The 20,691-nt window shown below is 43.8% G+C and overlaps 1 protein-coding gene across 3 annotated transcripts in view; it reads right to left on the reverse strand.

Annotated features, from left to right (window-relative positions):
* LOC122943020 (serine/threonine-protein kinase TNNI3K) overlaps nucleotides 1-20,691 on the reverse strand; it is a 228,599-nt gene that overhangs the window by 53,292 nt on the left and 154,616 nt on the right. For all 3 annotated transcript variants that reach the window (XM_044300379.1, XM_044300378.1, XM_044300377.1), the window contains one exon: nucleotides 10,283-10,392. In XM_044300379.1, coding sequence (XP_044156314.1) covers nucleotides 10,283-10,392 — 110 coding nt within the window. The remainder of the gene's footprint in view (nucleotides 1-10,282; nucleotides 10,393-20,691) is intronic.

Below are 20,691 nucleotides of genomic sequence, written 5' to 3' on the forward strand. Positions count from 1 at the left end.
GAGCAAGTATCTACTGACTATAAATAACAAAAACTATGAAGATAGACAGAGAAGCTACACCGGCACCCTGGTGGATACATTGAAGGATGTTTACATCCACAGCAACACAATGTACACCAGAAAAGAAAAAGGCTACTTAAGGGTGAAAGTTAATCTGCAACCCTTTCGGAAAGTCAGGGTCCATCCACAGCAAAATATTGAGGCCACCAAAAGAGGCCAAAGCCCTAGACATCTCCCAAAGCAGACAAAAAGAAAGAAATTAAGAGCTAGCAATTCATCCACAAAATCAACGAGCCAAGTGGTAACGGAAGATGATGAACCATCTCATGTTGATCACCCAACGACGGTGGGGACGGTCTTGAAAGATTGTCCAAGCTCAAAATGTAAAGATGCTCCTGATCAAGAATCTAAGGGAAAGACAGGAAGACGTAAAAGTAGAAACGATATATCTGGTAAAGCATCCATGACACCACTTGAAGAACGGGATGATGATAAGCCAAAACGTCCTCCTGATGGGACGATAGATGGCTCCTTACCAAATGTTCTTGAAGATCAAGGTTCAAAAACAGCCTTCAACTCTGACAATTATTTGAAATCTGATGGAAGTCTTTCGATAGAGGAAAACCACAATCACACAGAGCTTAAAGTTCTAGAGAAAGAAGGTGAGAGCGAGGAGTTAACAGAGAGTAAGCTGCAGACACAGTTGGAAAACCGAGATAACGCCGGCGGAAATGTGCTTGATCCAATGCAGTCAAATGTCACCAGCATTTCTGGAGGAAAAGACTCTCCGTCATGTGGAAATAACATTAACTGTGAAATAGATATTGCTGGTTCATCATTGCCAGGTAATAAGGTCAATGGCCATTTAGAGGGCAATAGAAAAGATGATATTGCTGAAGCGGGTCATTTGCCCAGACCCGATAATTCAATTAAAAACACCACAATCAAGGAAGCCATAGATAGAGAGATTAAGGAGGCCCATGACAGCTCTGTAGCTGACTCCAAGGCAGACAAAACAGGCAATATTGAAGGGGAAAAAAAGGAAAATGTACACTCAGAAGGAAATGAGAAGTTTACAGATCATGTGGACCATGGAAAAATATTTTCTGCTGCTAGTTTACAAAATACCCCCGGAAGAGATGATCCACCATTGAGCACAGTCGTTGACCTTCAATGTAGCATTAATCAGCAGGTGAAGAAGACACAAAACCATGATCATAAACCTGATGAACTGAATGTCACTCAACAAGACGTTGAGTTAGAACCAGACTTGCCCCTCAAGTCACATCAGTCACAAGAAGCTAGTTCTTCTGTAAAGCATGAGGTTCCTTTAATTCAGAAGCTAAATAACCAGGCTCCAGAGGGGCCGGCGGCTCAGACATCAGCATTACCTCCACACCAAAATGGGCAAAATAATGCAAATAACAATCACGCCAAAGCATCTGTGGAGAGCGGGAGGAAACGTCTCACCCTGTCAGAAAGCTCCAAAGTCATCATTGTTGTAGAAAGTCTAAATGAAACAATCAACATACAAAAATATCTGAGCGAACGCAACAGAAGACACCACACCTGGCAGACGACAAGTCGTCCCGGTAATGAAAATGACAGTGCGTCAGGAGACGGCGGCCAGAGGAAGAAAATCTGCCTGATCCTTCCCGAAAAATCTGGAGCCCAAGCCCTGAAGTCATCCAGCAAAAAGATTAAATGACTTTCTGTTAGAAATTGTTCAGCTCAATATCCAAAAACATTTGCAGCAAGTCAAAGCCACTGAAATGTCATCTTCCATCAAATTTTTCTAAAAAGTAGATTCAGCGTTTTCTTTATTGTTTTAGTTATGTCCCTGGGAAACCAATATGGCATCAGTGAAGATGTCATGGATGTTGATGTTATTATTACATATAAAGGTTTTGTCTAGTTTATATCCCTGAATAAATGAGAGGGTCCCTGTTCAGGATCCTCATATTTTGGCCACAGTGGTGGATAGTGGTTACGAAGAGTGTCTCTCACTCTGGAGGACCTGTACTGTCCTGCGTTACACAAACGACCCATTGATATGAATAGACACTGTGTAATTCTTCACTTCCCCTGTGGTGGCGCTGCAGGGAAACCGCACAGATCACATCTGATCGCTGGTGGTCCCAAAAGGAAGATCCCCTTATTGGAAGGGAACATCGACCGGGGATATATCAGTGTACAACTAAGCTCAGGGTTGACTTGACCTACCAGTAAGCCAGCCTGATATTTGGTAGGCCAAAGTTCTTATTTAACGGAGGGGACAAATGGGATCGATTTGGCTCAGCAGAGGACAACCGAAATGAAGCTAAGCATTGGTTATGAACAAATAGATAGATAGCTATGGGCACAGAGATGATATGGCAGTGTACCACCTTATGGGCCATGTCAGGAGCAACATGTACTGAGAATACCTCCATGAGTATGGATTTTTTAAATAAATAAACACGGCTTATATTGACGGTTCTTTTTTATTTTAAGTGGAATTGCACTTTAGAGGGACACTAAGTCTAAAGCTACATGCACACGACAGTGAAAAACGGCTGTGTGACGCCCATTTTCAGAACCATTGCAGTCTATGGGGCTATTCACATGGCCGTTTTCACGCCCAGATGGACCCCAGTGAAATCAATAGGCCCGTTTTTAATGGCTGTGTGGACAGGAGTGCACCTGTCAAAGGGGTGTTAAAAACAGGTTAAAATGCCCTCAGGAGTTAAAAATATATACTTACCTCACCCACTTGAATGCGTCATGGTGTCACACATGACGTCATCAGGTCCTTCCAGTGCAGAGCGAGTGTTAGCGCGTTCAAGTAGATGACTAATTTATACTGGGGGCATTTTATATACAGTGAGGAACTGCTGAGGGGGATTTCATACATAAGGTGGCACAACTGGGGGTATTTTATACTGGGGGAACTCTATTGGGGTGCATATTATATACAGGGGGCACTGTGTGGGACCTTATATACTGTATATACTGAGTCTACTATGGGGGGCATTATAGATACTAGGAGCACTACAGGGTTGGCACTATAGACACTGGAGGCACTGTGGGGGACCGTATATACTGAGTCTACTATGGGGGGCATTATAGATACTAGGAGCACTACAGGGTGGGCACTATAGACACTGGAGGCACTGTGGGGGACCTTATATACTGTATATACTGAGTCTACTATGGGGGCATTATAGATACTAGGAGCACTACAGGGTGGGCACTATAGACACTGGAGGCACTGTGGGGGACCTTATATACTGTATATACTGAGTCTACTATGGGGGGCATTATAGATACTAGGAGCACTAAAGGGTGGGCACTATAGACACTGGAGGCACTGTGGGGGACCTTATATACTGTATATACTGAGTCTACTATGGGGGGCATTATAGATACTAGGAGCACTACAGGGTGGGCACTATAGACACTGGAGGCACTGTGGGGGTGTACCGAGGGCACTGCAGGGGTTGGGATGCTAAACAAATTAAACCAATAAAATTAATTCGTTTTTCATGGACATGAAAAATGTCCATTAAAAATGGACAATTGAACAGGAAATGGATGCAGAATGGCAATAAAAAACTGACAGTGTGCATGCAGCCTAAAGCTGATATTACCATTTCTACATTTGTCGCACAGCTATTTTTCTCTGTAATCAACTGAGGAGAAGAGGTTTCATCACTGACCCTATGATCCCTACGTCATGTCACCTATCTCCAGCAGGTCTTCCCATACATTGCATTCTTAGGATAAGGGGGTCTTTAAGGACTCTTCCGCTTCATTGATATTTGTGGTCATTTGAAATTAAAAAAAGGAGTTGGAATCCAATTTTAATCGACAAACAAAATTCTTGAATTTTTTCAACGTTTTGCATGTTCTTTTAGTGTCAAAAATGTACATGAAGAAAGTGATTGAATAAATACCAGCCACGTCCACTAGGTGGAGACATTTCCTCTCTTATTATTATTTATGGAGGAGGATTTGTTTTTTTCCAGAAAGCAGTCACTTGCTCCTGATACAGAAAGCAATTCTTATCTGCTGCTTAAATATGACTTCATTTTGGTGGAGGTGTGACAGATGGGTCATCAGTGTGACAAATGGGTTAAACGCGGGGCATAAATTACCCATCTCCAAACAGTGGCATAGAAGAGTGAAGAAAGACTGATCCCCCCCACCGCCACCATTACAGAGAAACCAGTTCAGTTCATCTTATGGATCATATACGGCTCCTTAGCATGACTTGCTGGCTGTTCTGGAACTACAAGTCTCAGCATGCCCAACAATGCAGGTATAGCATTCAATAACTTAAAGGGGGTTGTCCCCTGGGGCCTCTGTCTTGAAGCAGCCTCCGCAGTCATGCTGCTGACCTGATGGAGGGGGTCTAGCAACTGGAACCCCCAGCATGCTCACAGTTATATGACGCTCATTGAAAGTGACTGCAGCAGTAACATACCCCCAGTGGTGTATCTTGGTTTTGTGCTGCACTAGGCGAGACTAAATTCGGGCACCCCACTAATATAAATTTGACCCACCCCTTCCTGTCAAGGCCACACCTCTTCCTATGTAAACCCCACCCTTCCTCTTTAGGCTCCACCCTTTCCCGTTAGAGCTTCACATCTTCATTTCTGTATTTAAAAGTGAATAACTGTAATTTAAGTGCTTACAGTTTTTGAAGACAGCAGACTCAGGGATCATGCGCAGACGCAAAAGGCAGGGGAGGTTGGGAGAAAGTCAGGAGGAGGAGGAAGTAAGTCTTTCAACTCCTTCACTATGATGCGCAGGCGATGCCGCTCACATAGTGAAGGATCGGATCGGACAAGGGGCAAAAAAAATATTTAGCATATTGTGTAACTATCACTAAGCAAACAAGGCATTTTGCTGCCCCATTGGCAAGTGCCGCCCTAGGCAAATGCCTTGTTTGCCTTGTGATAGATACACCCCTGCATACCCCGGCATGGCCCCTACACCATCTGATTCTGGCCTCATCCGCTCTGTTATTTCCGGTGGGGGTCCTGGGGGTCTAACCCCCACCGATCTGATACTGGTGACCTATCCTAAGCATGGGTCATCAATATCTATAGCCTACTGATTATCCAGAGCTGTGCAGGGAACTTGTACAGCACAGCGAGGCTGCAGTATGAGTCTGCGGAAAGCTGGAGGTAATCAGTGGCAGCGCCTCCCTACGCCTCCCCTCCCTATTTAATATTAAAGGGGTTATCCCATGATTAGGGAGAAAAATGAGAATCAGACATCAGATAGCACATCAGATAGCTTGAACCAGCCCCGTACCTCACATGGATCTAGGGATGTCCTCATTCATTGCTCCAATTTCTCTGCTACATTTATTTTAAGCAGGCAGTTTAGGGGCATGTCCTTTCTGCTACAGCTCAGTGGGCCTGTCTTTTTTCTACAGATCTCACCCTATCACAGCTCAAAGGGTGTGTCTTTTCTGCTGCAGCTCTCTCCCTATCACAGCTCAGGGTGTGTGTCCTTTCTGCTACAGCTCTCTCCCTTATTACAGCTCAGGGTGTGTGTCCTTTCTGCTACAGCTCTCTCCTTATTACAGCTCAGGGTGTGTGTCCTTTCTGCTACAGCTCTCTCCTTATTACAGCTCAGTGGGCCTGTCTGCATCTCTCTCCCTATCACAGCTCAGGGTGTGTGTCCTTTCTGCTACAGATCTCTCCCTATCACAGCTCAGGCTTTGTGTCCTTTCTGCTACAGCTCTCTCCTTATTACAGCTCAGGGTGTGTGTCCTTTCTGCTACAGCTCTCTCCTAATTACAGCTCAGGGTGTGTGTCCTTTCTGCTACATCTCTCTCCTTATTACAGCTCAGGGGGTATGTCCTTTCTGCTGCACTTATCTCCCTATCAAAGCCCAGAGGGCATGTCCTTTCTGCAGCAGCAGAATCCCAACTCAGGGGGCGTGTCCATTCTGCTGCAGCTCTCTCCCTGTAACTGTCACAGCTTCTGAAAGTAGATTTGGCTGCTAGCAGATGTAGGATGGAATTGAGCGCGTGCAACCCCCTCAGCAATGTTTCCTAATAAGGGAAAGAACAAACAGCAGGTGGCGGTATACAGATACAATTTATTGACTGTCTCGGTAGCTGAACAAAATTTTAACTACATGCAGTTAGAAAAGAATTCAGATCTTGGTTTGAAAATGAAGAATACGGTATGGGCAGGGTACATATGTAGTAAATACAGCCTCTCAGTCCAGCAATAGATGTCCTGAGAAGGGGAAGCTCAATACAAGTCCTCTCTCTGGCAGTTCACACCGCACCATCTGCATAAACTAGAGTGTGTTCTCAGGTCACACTGGGCTGACTGTGTCACAACGTTCTTTGAGGTGAAGTCCGCTCCACAGGCAGGGGCGGATTGGCCATAGACCCTACAGGGAAATTTCCCGGTGGGCCGATGCCCTCCTCATGGCCACCAGCGGGGTACATAATTATCTGATTCTCTCTTATACACCTGGCCGGCAGCCACAGGTGCCCTCCTGAATTAAGCTGTATAGCCATCCTCAGTGATGATTTGGCAGTATTTTGTGCTGCACTGTGGTATTTGGCTGAGCTTGGGCAGTATATTGCTCTGCATTATGGTATTGCTGGCCCTGCCTACCTATGTTGGTCCTACCTAATTATGTTGCCTCGCCTTCTGTCAATTTAGACCCACCTGCAACATGGGGCCACTTGTACCTTTTTTTCCGGGGCCACTTGTACCTTTTTTTCCAGGGCCACTTTTAGTTCCCAGTCCGCCCCTGTCCACAGGGGTGACGCTCGACACACGAAAAATGAAACGGCGTCCCCCCCATGCCAATTTCTTAACCTAACCCCTTCCCTCCAGCTCTACTGTTAAATACATACTTGGAAAAGATTAAATACAGGGCTACAAAACATACAAGGTAATACATGGCCACATACCATATTTTTCACCCCATAAGACGCACTTTCCCCCCCCCCCCTAAGTGGGGGAAAAACGCCCCTGCGTTTTATGTGGCGAATACTAATGAGCGCTTCCATTATGGAAGCGCTCATTAGTACCGGAGGACCAGGAAGCGGTGACGACTCTGTACTCACTGCTTCCTGGTTCTCGGCTGTCAGCTGTGAAGGCTGCGCACAGCGTAAGGGCACTCTGTGATCTCACGCTGTGCGCGGCAGTTCACAGCACAGACGACAGCAGGAGGAAGAGAATCGTGATGTGAGGAGTAGAAGAGGTAAGTGGTTTTTTTATTTTGTGATCTGAGGCTGAATTATGGCTGGGGGCTGCTCACATATGGCTGGGGGCTGCTCACATATGGCTGGGGGCTGAGTACATATGGCTGGGGGCTGAGTACATATGGCTGGGGGCTGATTAATACTGGGGACTGATTATATGACTGGGGGCTGAGTACATATGGCTGGGGGCTGATTATATTACTGGGGGCTGATTATATGACGGGGCTGATTATATTACTGGGGGCTGATCACATATGGCTCGTGGATGATAATATGACGAGGGCTGATCACATATGGCTCGGGATGATTATATGACTAGGGGCTGATTATATTACTGGGGGCTGATCACATATGGCTCGGGGCTGATTATATGACATGGGGCTGATTATATGACTGGGGCTGATTATATTACTGGGGGATGAGTACATATGGCTGGGGGCTGATTATATGACTGGGGGCTGATCACATATTGCTAGCGGCTGATGTGAGGCATGGGGGTCTCATCTGAGGTCTGATTGGGGTTTTTCTTTATATTGGGCTCTGATCTGAGGTCTGATTGGGGGTCATTCACATTGGGGTCTGATCTGAGATCTTATTAACATTGGGGATTCGATTGGGGCTGTGAGCTGAGGTCTGATTAACATTGGGGGTCTGATTGCTGATCTGAGGTCTAATAAACAATATTTTTTCTTATTGTCCTCCTCTAAAACCTAGGTGCATCTTATGGGGCGAAAAATACGGTACCTCTTACATCCAGTGATGTCACCTTTGATGTAGATGTTCTCTTTCCTCATCTTCTCCATTCAGACCAGACCGCCATGATGATTTCTTTCAGCCATCTCTTGTCTCTGTAGACATCTTAGTTTCCTACTTTTTGATCATCCTTCCACCTTCTGAACACCACATCCTTCCACCCCCAATACTGTGTCTGCTGTGCTCCTCTATACTATACAGCGGAAACAGATAATCCCGCTGAAAATACTAGTACCACACAGATAGTTTCCCTTCAAAAATTATTGGCACACAGTGCCGTAAAAAAGAACTGGGTCCAGCAAGTAGTGTCCCTTATAGTGCTGTAAACATAGTGTCCTCCACAAATTGTGCTAAGCCGATACTGTGCCAGGGTACCTCCCAATGTAACAGTCCTCCCAAAAGTCCCCTTATAATGTGTGTCAGTACAAAAATGCTCCTTTTTACAGCCGCAATGTCCCCATAGTGCTTTCTCCAGTTGCAAAATAATGACCACCACCGAACACAATGCTGTCAAAAAAAAATAATAAATTCAAATACCTCCATTCTGCTGTCAGTGATGCAGTGCAAGACACGGACTTCTTCTAGTCTCTGTCCAGAGCTGTATGCAGCCCGGCTCAGGGAGCGCAATAATGATGATAACGGTCTCTGATAGACTACAGGAACTAGGACTAAAGCCTATTAGAGGAAACGATTGGGCCAGGGAGACATCAGTCCCATGCCCCGTCACAGCATTCAACTGTATTGCTGTCTTGAGTACAGCGATGTAGTTGAATATGTAGAGATGAGCGTTTCCACGATGAAAGTGCTCATTGCCCATGGCCCTTCTGCTGCCCCCCTCTTGCCCCTACCTGGTGCTGCCTCACCTGGCCTCATTGGTGGTGCACCCCTGTCGACACAGCACCAGGATAGTTGGTGCACTAGAGGTGGTGCTTGTATCCATAGGCCCTGGGTTTAGTTTCGTCGCTGGCGCCTGAGGCGCCTAAGTTATGTAGAGGCACCCGCCTCTACATAGGCGCATCCACCGCCGGCCTAAATCTATACCAGCTTCCTTGATCTAAAACAGGCGTAGAAAATGATAAATTAGGGATTATGGAGGCAGGTTGGATGGCTGTAATTTAGCACTAGTAACGTTCTGGGTGATGGGTGTTTTATCTGTAGTCCCTCACCTCACAGCAGTGTCTTCCAATGCTGATATAGCAGTTCACACTGCTGATGGTTTATTCAAGGATTTACTTGAGGCAGAATATAACTGTAATCCACTTTTGGAGCTCTTCCTTTCTCCTCTGTGACTCAACAGGAACTCCCCTTCCTGGCAGGAAGCAGGACAAGCCCACTTCTACCACAAGGGGAGGAACAAGGTGATAAGCCCAGTTCCTGTCAACCTTTGTCAACCATAACTTGCTGGAACAAACGGCCAGATGCATATAAAATAACACATAACATTACAATGTAAAATGATATAAAACTATTTCCAAGACTGAAGAACCTCCAGGTCTGGGGTACTACACACCTAAAGACCATAGTCCCTCCTTGGGCACCCCACGGTACAACACTTTGGCACCAGCACGTTACCAGTAAAGCTGTCACAGGGCTGCACAAAGGAACTGTAAATGCAGAGACCATCTGGGGGATGGCAGGTGGGACCCTCGTTCCTGCCACCCCACAGTATATCACCCACAACTGCTTCCAGGGAACACAAGTCACGACACTGATAGTTTCACATCATACAAGGGATATAAAGCAAACACAACACAAAATAAAGCAAAATGCAATGTAAAGGCAGTCTGTCACCAGGGACAATGCCTTCTAGCTCATCTGAATGTCCTGAACTTTTCCTTAGCAACCTGTGGTGTCAATCTGGAGAGTCTATATGCAAATGAGCATTTAAGTGCACTGAGGGCGGTCCTAAGGTACTCTGTGCTCCATATCTCATCCTGCATCCTCTGCCAACCACTCCCTCTTTCTTGATTGCCAGGGCCAGATTTCTTCATATTCATCTCACCTGCTCCTTTCAATCAAGAAGAGGAAGGATCCAGCAGGAAGAGTTCTATTTCCCTGCAGCATCTCCACAGGGCAAATTAAGAATTACACATTTCTCATTGAAGTTTATGGGCTTTCAATGTACTGTATGGATGTCCTGGGACCCTCAGAGAGTAAGACACTCTTTATAGCCATTCTCCACAGTGGCTAATAGTTCTGTCCGGGGACCATCTTATCTATCAAGGCTTTGTATTCCTTCATAAGTATAACAGGAAGACTTTTTCACATTATCTTTAGATTTAAAAAAGAAACCATGAAACTTACTTCAGGGCATGCGTTCCATCCTCTCATCAGCAGAGACGATATGGGCTTGGGTATAGAATATCCTATAGGTGGTCGGATATGATGATAAGCCATGTCTGCCGCTGCAGCAGCTGTGGAGACGTGGGACAAAAAGAAATCTCAGAATTGCTTCACATGGAGAAAATCTAAATATCACACCTAAAGGCAAAAGGTGGTAAACATCAGCAAAATATACAGTAGACAGATACATGTGACATGATAGATAGATAGATAAGCAGACTTTATCATTACCTCCTTCACTAATTAGGTATTATTTTAGTAATAGTATAGCCGACCTTGTTTGTGTAAAATAAACAAACATACACGTTTTTTCCTTTTTCTAGCGTTTTTTTTTAAATATCAGTTTTTGTTTTAGCTATAGTGTAGTGTAGCTTTTTTGTGTGTAAAATATAAAAAGCACACATATTTTCTTCATTTATAAAAATATTTTTTTTTAAAGCCAAAAGCTTAAAATGTCCAAATCTCTCCAAGACAAATTCCTTAGGGGGTTAACATGAAAAAATAGTCACTTTGAAGGAGTTTCTAATGTTTTGGCACTGTACAACATCTGTTCTTGCAGTACGGTAGCATTGAACCAGCAGTTGAAAAATAGGTTGACAAAATTCAAAATGAGTTCCAGACCTGGGCCCAGCCAGTAGATAAAATTACACAAGTAGCGTACGTTTTCACATTACAAACATACGATAATGGTTTAAGAAATGTTTCATCTTGAAACCTTTTGTAACAGTAAAAAAAAATGTATAAGGAAATATAGACATTTTTTCACACTTTTCAGTTTTTATATATATGTATACACAGTGGATATAAAAAGTCTACACACCCCTGTTAAAATATCAGGTTTTTGTGATGTAAAAAAAATGAGACAAAGATAAATCATTTCAGAACTTTTCCGCCTTTAATGTGACCCATAAACTGTACAACTCAATTGAAAAACAAACTGAACTCTTTTAGGTGGAGGGAAGAAAAAAATATAAAAATAAAATAATATGGTTGCATAAGTGTGTACACCCTTAAACTAATACTTTGTTGAAGCACCTTTTGATTTTATTACAGCACTCAGTCTTTTTGGGTCCACTCTTCTTTGCAACACTCCAAAACTGTCAGATTGCGAGGGCATCTCCTGGGCACAGTTCTCTTCAGATCACCCCACAGATTTTCTATCGGATTCAGGTCTGGGCTCTGGCTGGGCCATTCCAAAACTTTAATCTTCTTCTGGTGAAGCCATTCCTGTGTTGATTTGGATGTATGCTTTGGGTCGTTGTCATGCTGAAAGGTGAAGTTCCTCTTTCATGTCCAGCTTTCTAGCAGAAGCCTGAAGGTTTTGTGCCAATATTGACTGGTATTTGGAACTGTTCATAATTCCCTCTAGATTAACTAAGGCCCCAGTTCCAGCTGAAGAAGAACAGCCCCTTGGCATGATGCTGCCACCACCATGCTTCACTGTGGGGATGGTGCTCTTCTGGTGATGCACAGTGTTGTTTTTGCCCCAAACATATCTTTTGGAATTATGGCCAGAAAGTTCAACCTTGGTTTCATCAGACCATAACACCTTTCCCCACATGCTTTTGGGAGACTTCAGATGTGTTTTTGCAAAATGTAGCCTGGCTTCGATGGTTTTCTTCATAAGAAAAGGCTTGCCACTCTACCCCATAGCTCAGACATATGAAGAATACGGGAGATTGTTGTCACATGGACCATATGGCCAGGACTTGCCAGATATTCCTGCAGCTCCTTTAATGATGCTGTAGGCCTCTTGGTCGCCTCCCAGACCAGTTTTCTTCTCGTCTTTTCATCAATTTTGGAGGGACGTCCAGTTCTTGGTAATGTCACTGTTGTGCCATATTTTCTCCACTTGATGATGACTTCACTGTGTTCCATGGTAGATCTAATGCCTTGGAAATTCTTTTGTCCCCTTCTCCTGACTGATACCTTCTAACAATGAGATCCCTCTGATGCTTTGGAAGCTCTCTGTGGACCATGGCTTTTGCTGGGGGATACGACTAAGAAAATTTCAGGAAAGACCAACTAGAGCAGCTGAACTTTATTTGGGGTTAATCAGAGGCACTTTAAATGATGGCCGGTGAATGCTGACTCCTATCTAACAGGATTGTGAATGTGATTGCTTAATTCTGAACACAGCTACATCCCCAGTTATAAGCGGGTGTGAACACTTATGCAACCACATTATTTTATTTTTTCTTCCCTCCACCTAAAAGATTTCAGTTTGTTTTTCAATTGAGTTGTACAGTTTATAGGTCACATTAAAGGTGGATTTTTTTTTTCTACATAACAGGGGGTTTATAACAGGAGAGTTTTTATATCCAATATATATATATAAAAATTACAAATAGGGGGAGCACTCCAAGGTAAAAAAGAAAACCGTTCATTCACCCAAGTGGTACAGCGATGTTTCAGCTCAACAATAGAGCCTATCTCAAGCTTGAGATGGGCTCTATTGTTGAGCTGAAATGTCGCTGTACCACTTGGGTGAATAAACGGTTTTCTTTTTTACCTTGGAGTGCTGCCCTTTATTGTATTTTGTACTTTCGGTATTTGCTTACTCCCATTGGGCTTTGCACCTACATATTACTTACATTTTTAGTCAGTGCTGCCATTTTTCTTTATATATATATATATATATATATATATATATACAGGTCCTTCTCAAAAAATTTGCATATTGTGATAAAGTTCATTATTTTCTGTAATGTACTGATAAACATTAGACTTTCATATATTTTAGATTCATTACACACCAACTGAAGTAGTTCAAGCCTTTTATTGTTTTAATATTGATGATTTTGGCATACAGCTCATGAAAACCCAAATTTCCTATCTCAAAAAATTAGCATATTTCATCCGACCAATAAAAGAAAAGTGTTTTTAACACAAAAAAAAGTCAACCTTCAAATAATTATGTTCAGTTATGCACTCAATACTTGGTCGGGAATCCTTTTGCAGAAATGACTGCTTCAATGCGGCGTGGCATGGAGGCAATCAGCCTGTGGCACTGCTGAGGTGTTATGGAGGCCCAGGATGCTTCGATAGCGGCCTTAAGCTCATCCAGAGTGTTGGGTCTTGTGTCTCTCAACTTTCTCTTCCCAATATCCCACACATTCTCTATGGGGTTCAGGTCAGGAGCGTTGGCAGGCCAATTGAGCACAGTAATACCATGGTCAGTAAACCATTTACCAGTGGTTTTGGCGCTGTGAGCAGGTGCCAGGTCATGCTGAAAAATGAAATCTTCATCTCCATAAAGCTTTTCAGCAGATTGAAGCATAAAGTGCTCCAAAATCTCCTGATAGCGGCTGCATTGACCCTGCCCTTGATAAAACACAGTGGACCAACACCAGCAGCTGACATGGCACCCCGACCATCACTGACTGTGGGTACTTGACACTGGACTTCAGGCATTTTGGCATTTCCCTCTCCCCAGTCTTCCTCCAGACTCTGGCACCTTGATTTCCGAATGACATGCAACAGTCCAGTGCTGCTTCTCTGTAGCCCAGGTCAGGCGCTTCTGCCGCTGTTTCTGGTTCAAAAGTGGCTTGACCTGGGGAATGCGGCACCTGTAGCCCATTTCCTGCACACGCCTGTACACGGTGGCTCTGGATGTTTCTACTCCAGACTCAGTCCACTGCTTCCGCAGGTCCCCCAAGGTCTGGAATCGGTCCTTCTCCACAATCTTCCTCAGGGTCCGGTCACCTCTTCTCGTTGTGCAGCGTTTTCTGCCACACTTTTTCCTTCCCACAGACTTCCCACTGAGGTGTCCTTGATACAGCACTCTGGGAACAGCCTATTCGTTCAGAAATTTCTTTCTGTGTCTTACCCTCTTGCTTGAGGGTGTCAATGATGGCCTTCTGGACAGCAGTCAGGTCGGCAGTCTTACCCATGATTGCGGTTTTGAGTAATGAACCAGGCTGGGAGTTTTTAAAAGCCTCAGGAATCTTTTGCAGGTGTTTAGAGTTAATTAGTTGATTCAGATGATTAGGTTAATAGCTCGTTTAGAGAACCTTTTCATGATATGCTAATTTTTAGAGATAGGAAACTTGGGTTTTCATGAGCTGTATGCCAAAATCATCAATATTAAAACAATAAAAGGCTTGAACTACTTCAGTTGGTGTGTAATGAATCTAAAATATATGAAAGTCTAATGTTTATCAGTACATTACAGAAAATAATGAACTTTATCACAATATGCTAATATTTTGAGAAGGACCTGTATATATATGGCACATTGTGAAAATTCTTAATACTGGCCCGGGAAGGGGGATAAACACTCTGGTAAAGAAGTGGTTAACTTGATGAACATGTGACACAACGTGAGGACATCCTAGGTCTGATCCCTACACTGAGCCCTTGACTCAGCCCAGCATTGTGGCCAGCACAGCAATTAACCTCTTAGTTTCTTCATATGTACAGTGCGGTTTACATCCATTCCTGTGTATTCACACCCAGACATATTCTGTCTGACGGTATGTGGTTCACATGGGCAGGGCCGTCTTTAACGTGGGGCAAAAGGGGCAGCTTCCCTGGGCCCAGTTGCTTGTGGGGGGCCCAAGGCAGCTGCCTCTTGAGCCCCACTGCCCACTGGTGACGTGGGGGGCGGCGGCAGGGCACAGGGAGATGAGCGCTTCCATTGTGGAAGCGCTCATCTCCATAGTCATCTGTATTGCCGTCCTCAGGACAGCGATACAGATGGAAGTGATGCTGCAGGGGGAACTGTAGGAGCACTATTACTACTATGTGTGCTCTAGCAGAGAATTATTCCTATTGGTGGGACTTTTGGGAGCACTATTACTGTGGGGGCACCTTGGCACAGTATCAGCTTACCACAATCATTTTTGGTGGCCGTTATGTTTACACTATCAGTGTCAGGGGCACTATTTTCTGGGCGCAGTTATTTTAGGGCACTGTGTGCCAATAATTATTGACGGGCACTATCTGCATGGTACTGCTATTATCAGGGGGTTTATCTGTTTCTGCAGTATAGTATTGGGGAGCATGGCAGCACAGTATTGGGGGTGGTAGAAACATATAGAAACATAGAAACATAGAATGTGTCGGCAGATAAGAACCATTTGGCCCATCTAGTCTGCCCAATATGCTGAATACTATGGATAGTCCCTGGCCCTATCTTATATGAAGGATAGCCTTATGCCTATCCCATGCATGCTTAAACTCCTTCACTGTATTTGCCGCTACCACTTCTGCAGGAAGGCTATTCCATGCATCCACTACTCTCTCAGTAAAGTAATCCTTCCTGATATTACTTTTAAACCTTTGCCCCTCTAATTTAAAACTATGTCCTCTTGTGGTAGTTTTTCTTCTTTTAAATATGCTCTCCTCCTTTACCGAGTTGATTCCCTTTATGTATTTAGCAGTTTCTATCATATCCCCTCGGTCTCTTCTTTCTTCCAAGCTATACATATTAAGGTGCTTTAATCTTTCCTGGTAAGTTTTATCCTGCAATCCATGGACCAGTTTAGTAGCTCTTCTCTGAACTCTCTCCAAAGTATCAATATCCTTCTGGAGATATGGCCTCCAGTACTGAGCACAATACTCCAGGTGAGGTCTCACCAGTGATCTGTACAGCGGCATGAGCGCCTCCCTCTGTCTACTGCTTATACCTCTCCCTATACATCCAAGCATTCTGCTGGCATTTCGTGCTGCTTTATTACATTGTCTTCCCACCTTTAAGTCTTCTGAAATAATTACTCCTAAATCCCTTTCCTCAGATACCTAAATCCCTTTCCTCAGGGTAGGATGATTTGTCCAGAGGATGGGAGGATGATGGAAAAGTAGTAAACTAAGATTTTGCTTGTTAAACCGCAGAGACGAGAAATGGCTGAAAAATGGTGTCTGGTCTGAAGGTCTGAAAGGAGAAGATGAGGAAAGAGAACGTCTACATCAAAGAGACGTCACTGGATGTAAGAGGTATGGGGCGCTGTATTACCCTGGATGTAAGAGGTATGTGCGCTGTATTACCCTGTATGTAGGGGTGGATGGAGGGGTTAGTAGTACAGTACTATCTGCACACTGTAAAAAAAAAAAAGTAATCTGCAAAATACTATATATTTGTGTCAGAAGTTGTGCCTTTTTAATTTTTAGAATAATGATACAGCCATTTTATTAGATACTTTTGTGCTGATTCTATTTTTCTTTTTTTCTTCTCAATATTAAGAGACACTATAGTCACCAGAACCATAACAGCTAAACGTGGTAGTTCTGGTGTCTATAGCGCGTCTCTGCAAGCTTTTTAATGTAAACACTGCCTTTTCAGAAAAAAAGTCAGCATTTACATTACTGCCGAAGAACACCTCTAGTGGCCATCATCATTTTACTACTCTACGAGGTGTGTGTGTGTTGTGGTGGAGAGCGTGATTGCATGCTAGGGTGCGGGAAGGCGGGATCCAGGGGGCCCAAGTAAATTCTCACCCAGGGTCCAATCAATATTAAAGACGGCCCTGCACACGGGCGTTATTCTGGCTTCATGGGCCACCTGTGACGTCACCACTCTCAATATACATCTTGAACGTAGCCTAAATATTATGTTAAACCCACAGCGGCGCAGTACTGAAGTATAATGCTGACGTCTCGCAGCAGCATAACACACGTCAAATGGCGAATGGAAATATGGAAAAGCTTCCTTTAAGATGGTGTCATTCGAACTGTTTTAATTAACTGAATCCCAACTAAGCTATCCATCGTCTTCTTTGCACCAAAATTAACTATGCAGAGAAAATTGCTAACGACTCTTCATTTGCATCTATTAGGAGGCGATAAACATGCAAGACGTCTGTAACAAGAACAGAGAGCACTCCGTCACCCCGCTCCAGAACCAGCATACAGGAATGGTGCAAAGACGTTGATTCAATCCCATGTCCCCGTATATTTACGACCAGCAATCATTAAATCCATGAGGCAATGCGGCTGTAGTATCGCACTGAATAAAGCGTCCTTAAGCCGCGCAGTAGTCATTGCAAGACGTCTTCACAGCCCTATATTCCCCCTCATCACTGATTACACTGCTTACCGAGACCTGGAAGCAAGTGTACACATTTCTTGGAGCGCCTCCACAGGGGAAGCGAAGCATTGCATATGAAATCAATAGGCTGTCTATGTCACATATGGACGTGCTGAGTCCTCCAGAGCGAGAGACATACTTTGTAGTTGCTTTCCATTGTGGCTTTTAAATGAGGGTCATGAGAATTCAATAATAGATTATTTAAAATGTTTTTTTTTTTTAAAGCTTTTCTGTGATTTTAATATTGATGGCCTGTCCTCAGGATAGGTCATGAATATCTGATTGGTGGGGGTAAGACTTGACACCCCCATGATGGGTGGCGCACTGGTGGGGGTTGTGGTCTCCTCATAGCTTACTAAGCACAGCGCCGTACATTGCATAGTGGCTGTGGTTGGTATCGCAGCCCAGCCCTATTCACTTCCATAGGGCTGAGCTGCGCCTAGGCCATGTGACCGGTGAATGTGATGTCACATGGCCTAGGCAAAGCAGCAAAAAGGCCATGGTGCTACTTTGAGTGCTGGTGCCTTCCCAAAAACAGCTGATTGGTAGGCGTCCCCCACCAATCAGATACTGCTGACTTATCAAGAGAATAGGTCATGAGTTAATGATTTTAGGTAAAACCGCTTTAAGATTACGGCTGCGTTATTTCCTATAGAAGATCTACGAAATGAATGAAATATGAATATTACAGTACATGCCTTTCAATTTAATTTGCAACCACCTGGCTTCCTGTTCGGGAGACCACCATTGGAGAACAGGTAGTTGCAGAGGCAGAAGTGGTCACGTGAACGTGTAGATACATTTGTTTTAGAACTATCTCAAAAATAAGCCTGAGAAGGATGAGAAACAATGTAATTTCTGAATAAAACCAGCAAGGCACGTGGAATCTGGTAGAACCAAACTTCTGCAAGCCATTGAAAAAAGTCAAATTCTAAGTTATGTTCGACTGACTAATTAGACGCATGACACTAACTTTAAATGAAGGGAAAGACCTTTGATCTTTTAAAAAAAATAAAAAATTAAATTTTTGATAAATTCCATACAAACTGAAAATGTATTAATAATGTTCCATTAAACCACCAAATCCATCAATGCTCAATAAGACTCACTAAAAGCTTTCAATTACTTCAACTAAATTAGTATCATATAAATATAGCGGTTCCATCGATAGCTGTCATGAGATAGCGATGCTAATTAGAAAGATAGAAGATACACCACACATTCGCTCTTAATTGCCCCTCCGCTATTTGTCCATGAGTGATTCCCAGCAAGGACCCATTACAAGTTCACTGTGACCTCGCTGTGATGGATCTGATGGATTGTAAAATGAAACATTTATTAGGGCATAAAACTCACATCAAAAGGGGGGGAGTATAATGATACATAATGTATATTGTATACAGTATGGATTATACCGTCGCTGGATAGTTGAGGGCAAGGGGTAGATGGGAGGTTAAAACCTCAAAGAAAAACTCTTGGTGAGACAGAAGAAGCAACATATTGCAATAATTGTGCCTATAAATATCAAAACTTCAAAAATATTAAAGCAAAATAAAAAGTATCTGGTCAGCCCGACTGTCCCCGATATGGCACCATTAAAAAGAATCTGAAAAACTATGCTCAAACATGGAGTCTTATGTGGTCTTCACCCTCAAGGCAGTTGTGGTATTATCTATGAATACAGTAGATGGTACTACCAGCTATTCTACTGAATATGGTAGAATGAATGTGGGTGTCGATTGATGCCACCCATAAGCAACGTTACATTAGGAAACCTGTTTTTGTTGGCTCCTCTGATGTTTGCAGACATTATAACAGGTGAAATCTAAGTAGTGCCCTGCCAGGACCTTTCTTCTTAATGACATAACCACATTGTGGGGACCAGGAGGATTGATCCAACTCTTTTGCGAGACCACTACTCCAGAGAGACTGCAAGAATACAGAACTCTAGATACTAGAAAAGCTACTGTGTTTACAGTCAGTAGAGTGACCAGCAAGCCACAGCTCTGCACTGGGTCCTCAGGGGTTAACTATATATATAGGGTCTGGGACTATATATAGGGGGTCTTGTGTTAGCTCTGTATATAAGGAGGTCTGGTGTGGCGTTTGTATACAGGGTCTGGTCTCGGATCCATATATAGGGGTCTGGTTTGGGGTCTGCATTCATTTTGGAGTGTGCAGAATGATGTCGTTTTGGCGGGTGTCCTACATAAAAGGGGTGGGTATATTTAAAATCTCCCTAATATGTCTTCTGAAAAGTTGGCTTGTATGAAGTCAGGGCATAACTTTCTGGTGAGATTTAATATTTCACCACCAGCTGCTGTCCTCCTTCATCCAGGCCTGAAAACCAGCAGCCATTTCCCCCTGCTAAATATGGGGGGAAAGAGGTGGACTGGGAACTTAAAGTGGCCCTGGAAAAAAACTAAAAAGGGCCCCATGCAGCACAAAATACTGCCCCAGCAGAAATAAAAACCACAGTGTAATACAAAATACCACCCCAGTGGAACAAAAAACCACAGTGCAGCACAAAATACTGCCCCAGCAGAACCAAAAACCACAGTGCAGCACAAAATACTGCCCCAGCAGAAATAGAAACCACAGTGTAATACAAAATACCACCCCAGCGGAACAAAAAACCACAGTGCAGCACAAAATACTGCCCCAGCAGAACCAAAAAACACAGTGCAGCACAAAATACTGTCCCAGTAGAACCAAAAACCACAGTGCAGCACATAATACTGCCTCCCCGCTGCAGTATTTAACTGTATCAAGGTCCTGAGGATGCCGATACAGTTGAATTTAGAACCAGCAGCCATCAGCCAGGTGCATAAATACCTGATGCTAATAACATTAATTAAAGCTGAGAGAACCAGATCGTTATCTACCTGGCCAACGGCCATGAGGAGGGCTAGGAAGCTCCCTGGGTATTGACCTACTGGTAAATATCCCTGTATGGTCTATAACCAGTCCACCACTGTTGGGGGGCAATATGAAACGTGCCGCCCCCAGGGCCGATCGTGTCCCAGGTTTTTAGGATTGCCGAGTGGCCATGTGGCCTTTTTAGTTTGTGTGTCATGGTGCTCCTACCTGGATACCGTCAATCCCCAGGGTAAGGCTCTGGAACAATAGGGGAGAGTTGTAGGAGGTGGTGGAGAATAAGTCGAGTACAGAATTGGTGAAAGTTCAACAGCTTTACTTGCATAAACTTGCATCCATACAATATTCCATCTTTCTCTTGGTTCCAGCAGCTTTTGGGGTAAACTGGCAGGCAAACTTGAATACCTTGCTCTATCTTTCTCTGATGTGCTAGACTCCTGCTTTAGACTTGAAGCTAAACTTTAGG

This window comes from Bufo gargarizans, chromosome 7 (assembly GCF_014858855.1).
Source record: "Bufo gargarizans isolate SCDJY-AF-19 chromosome 7, ASM1485885v1, whole genome shotgun sequence".
NCBI lineage: Eukaryota > Metazoa > Chordata > Amphibia > Anura > Bufonidae > Bufo > Bufo gargarizans.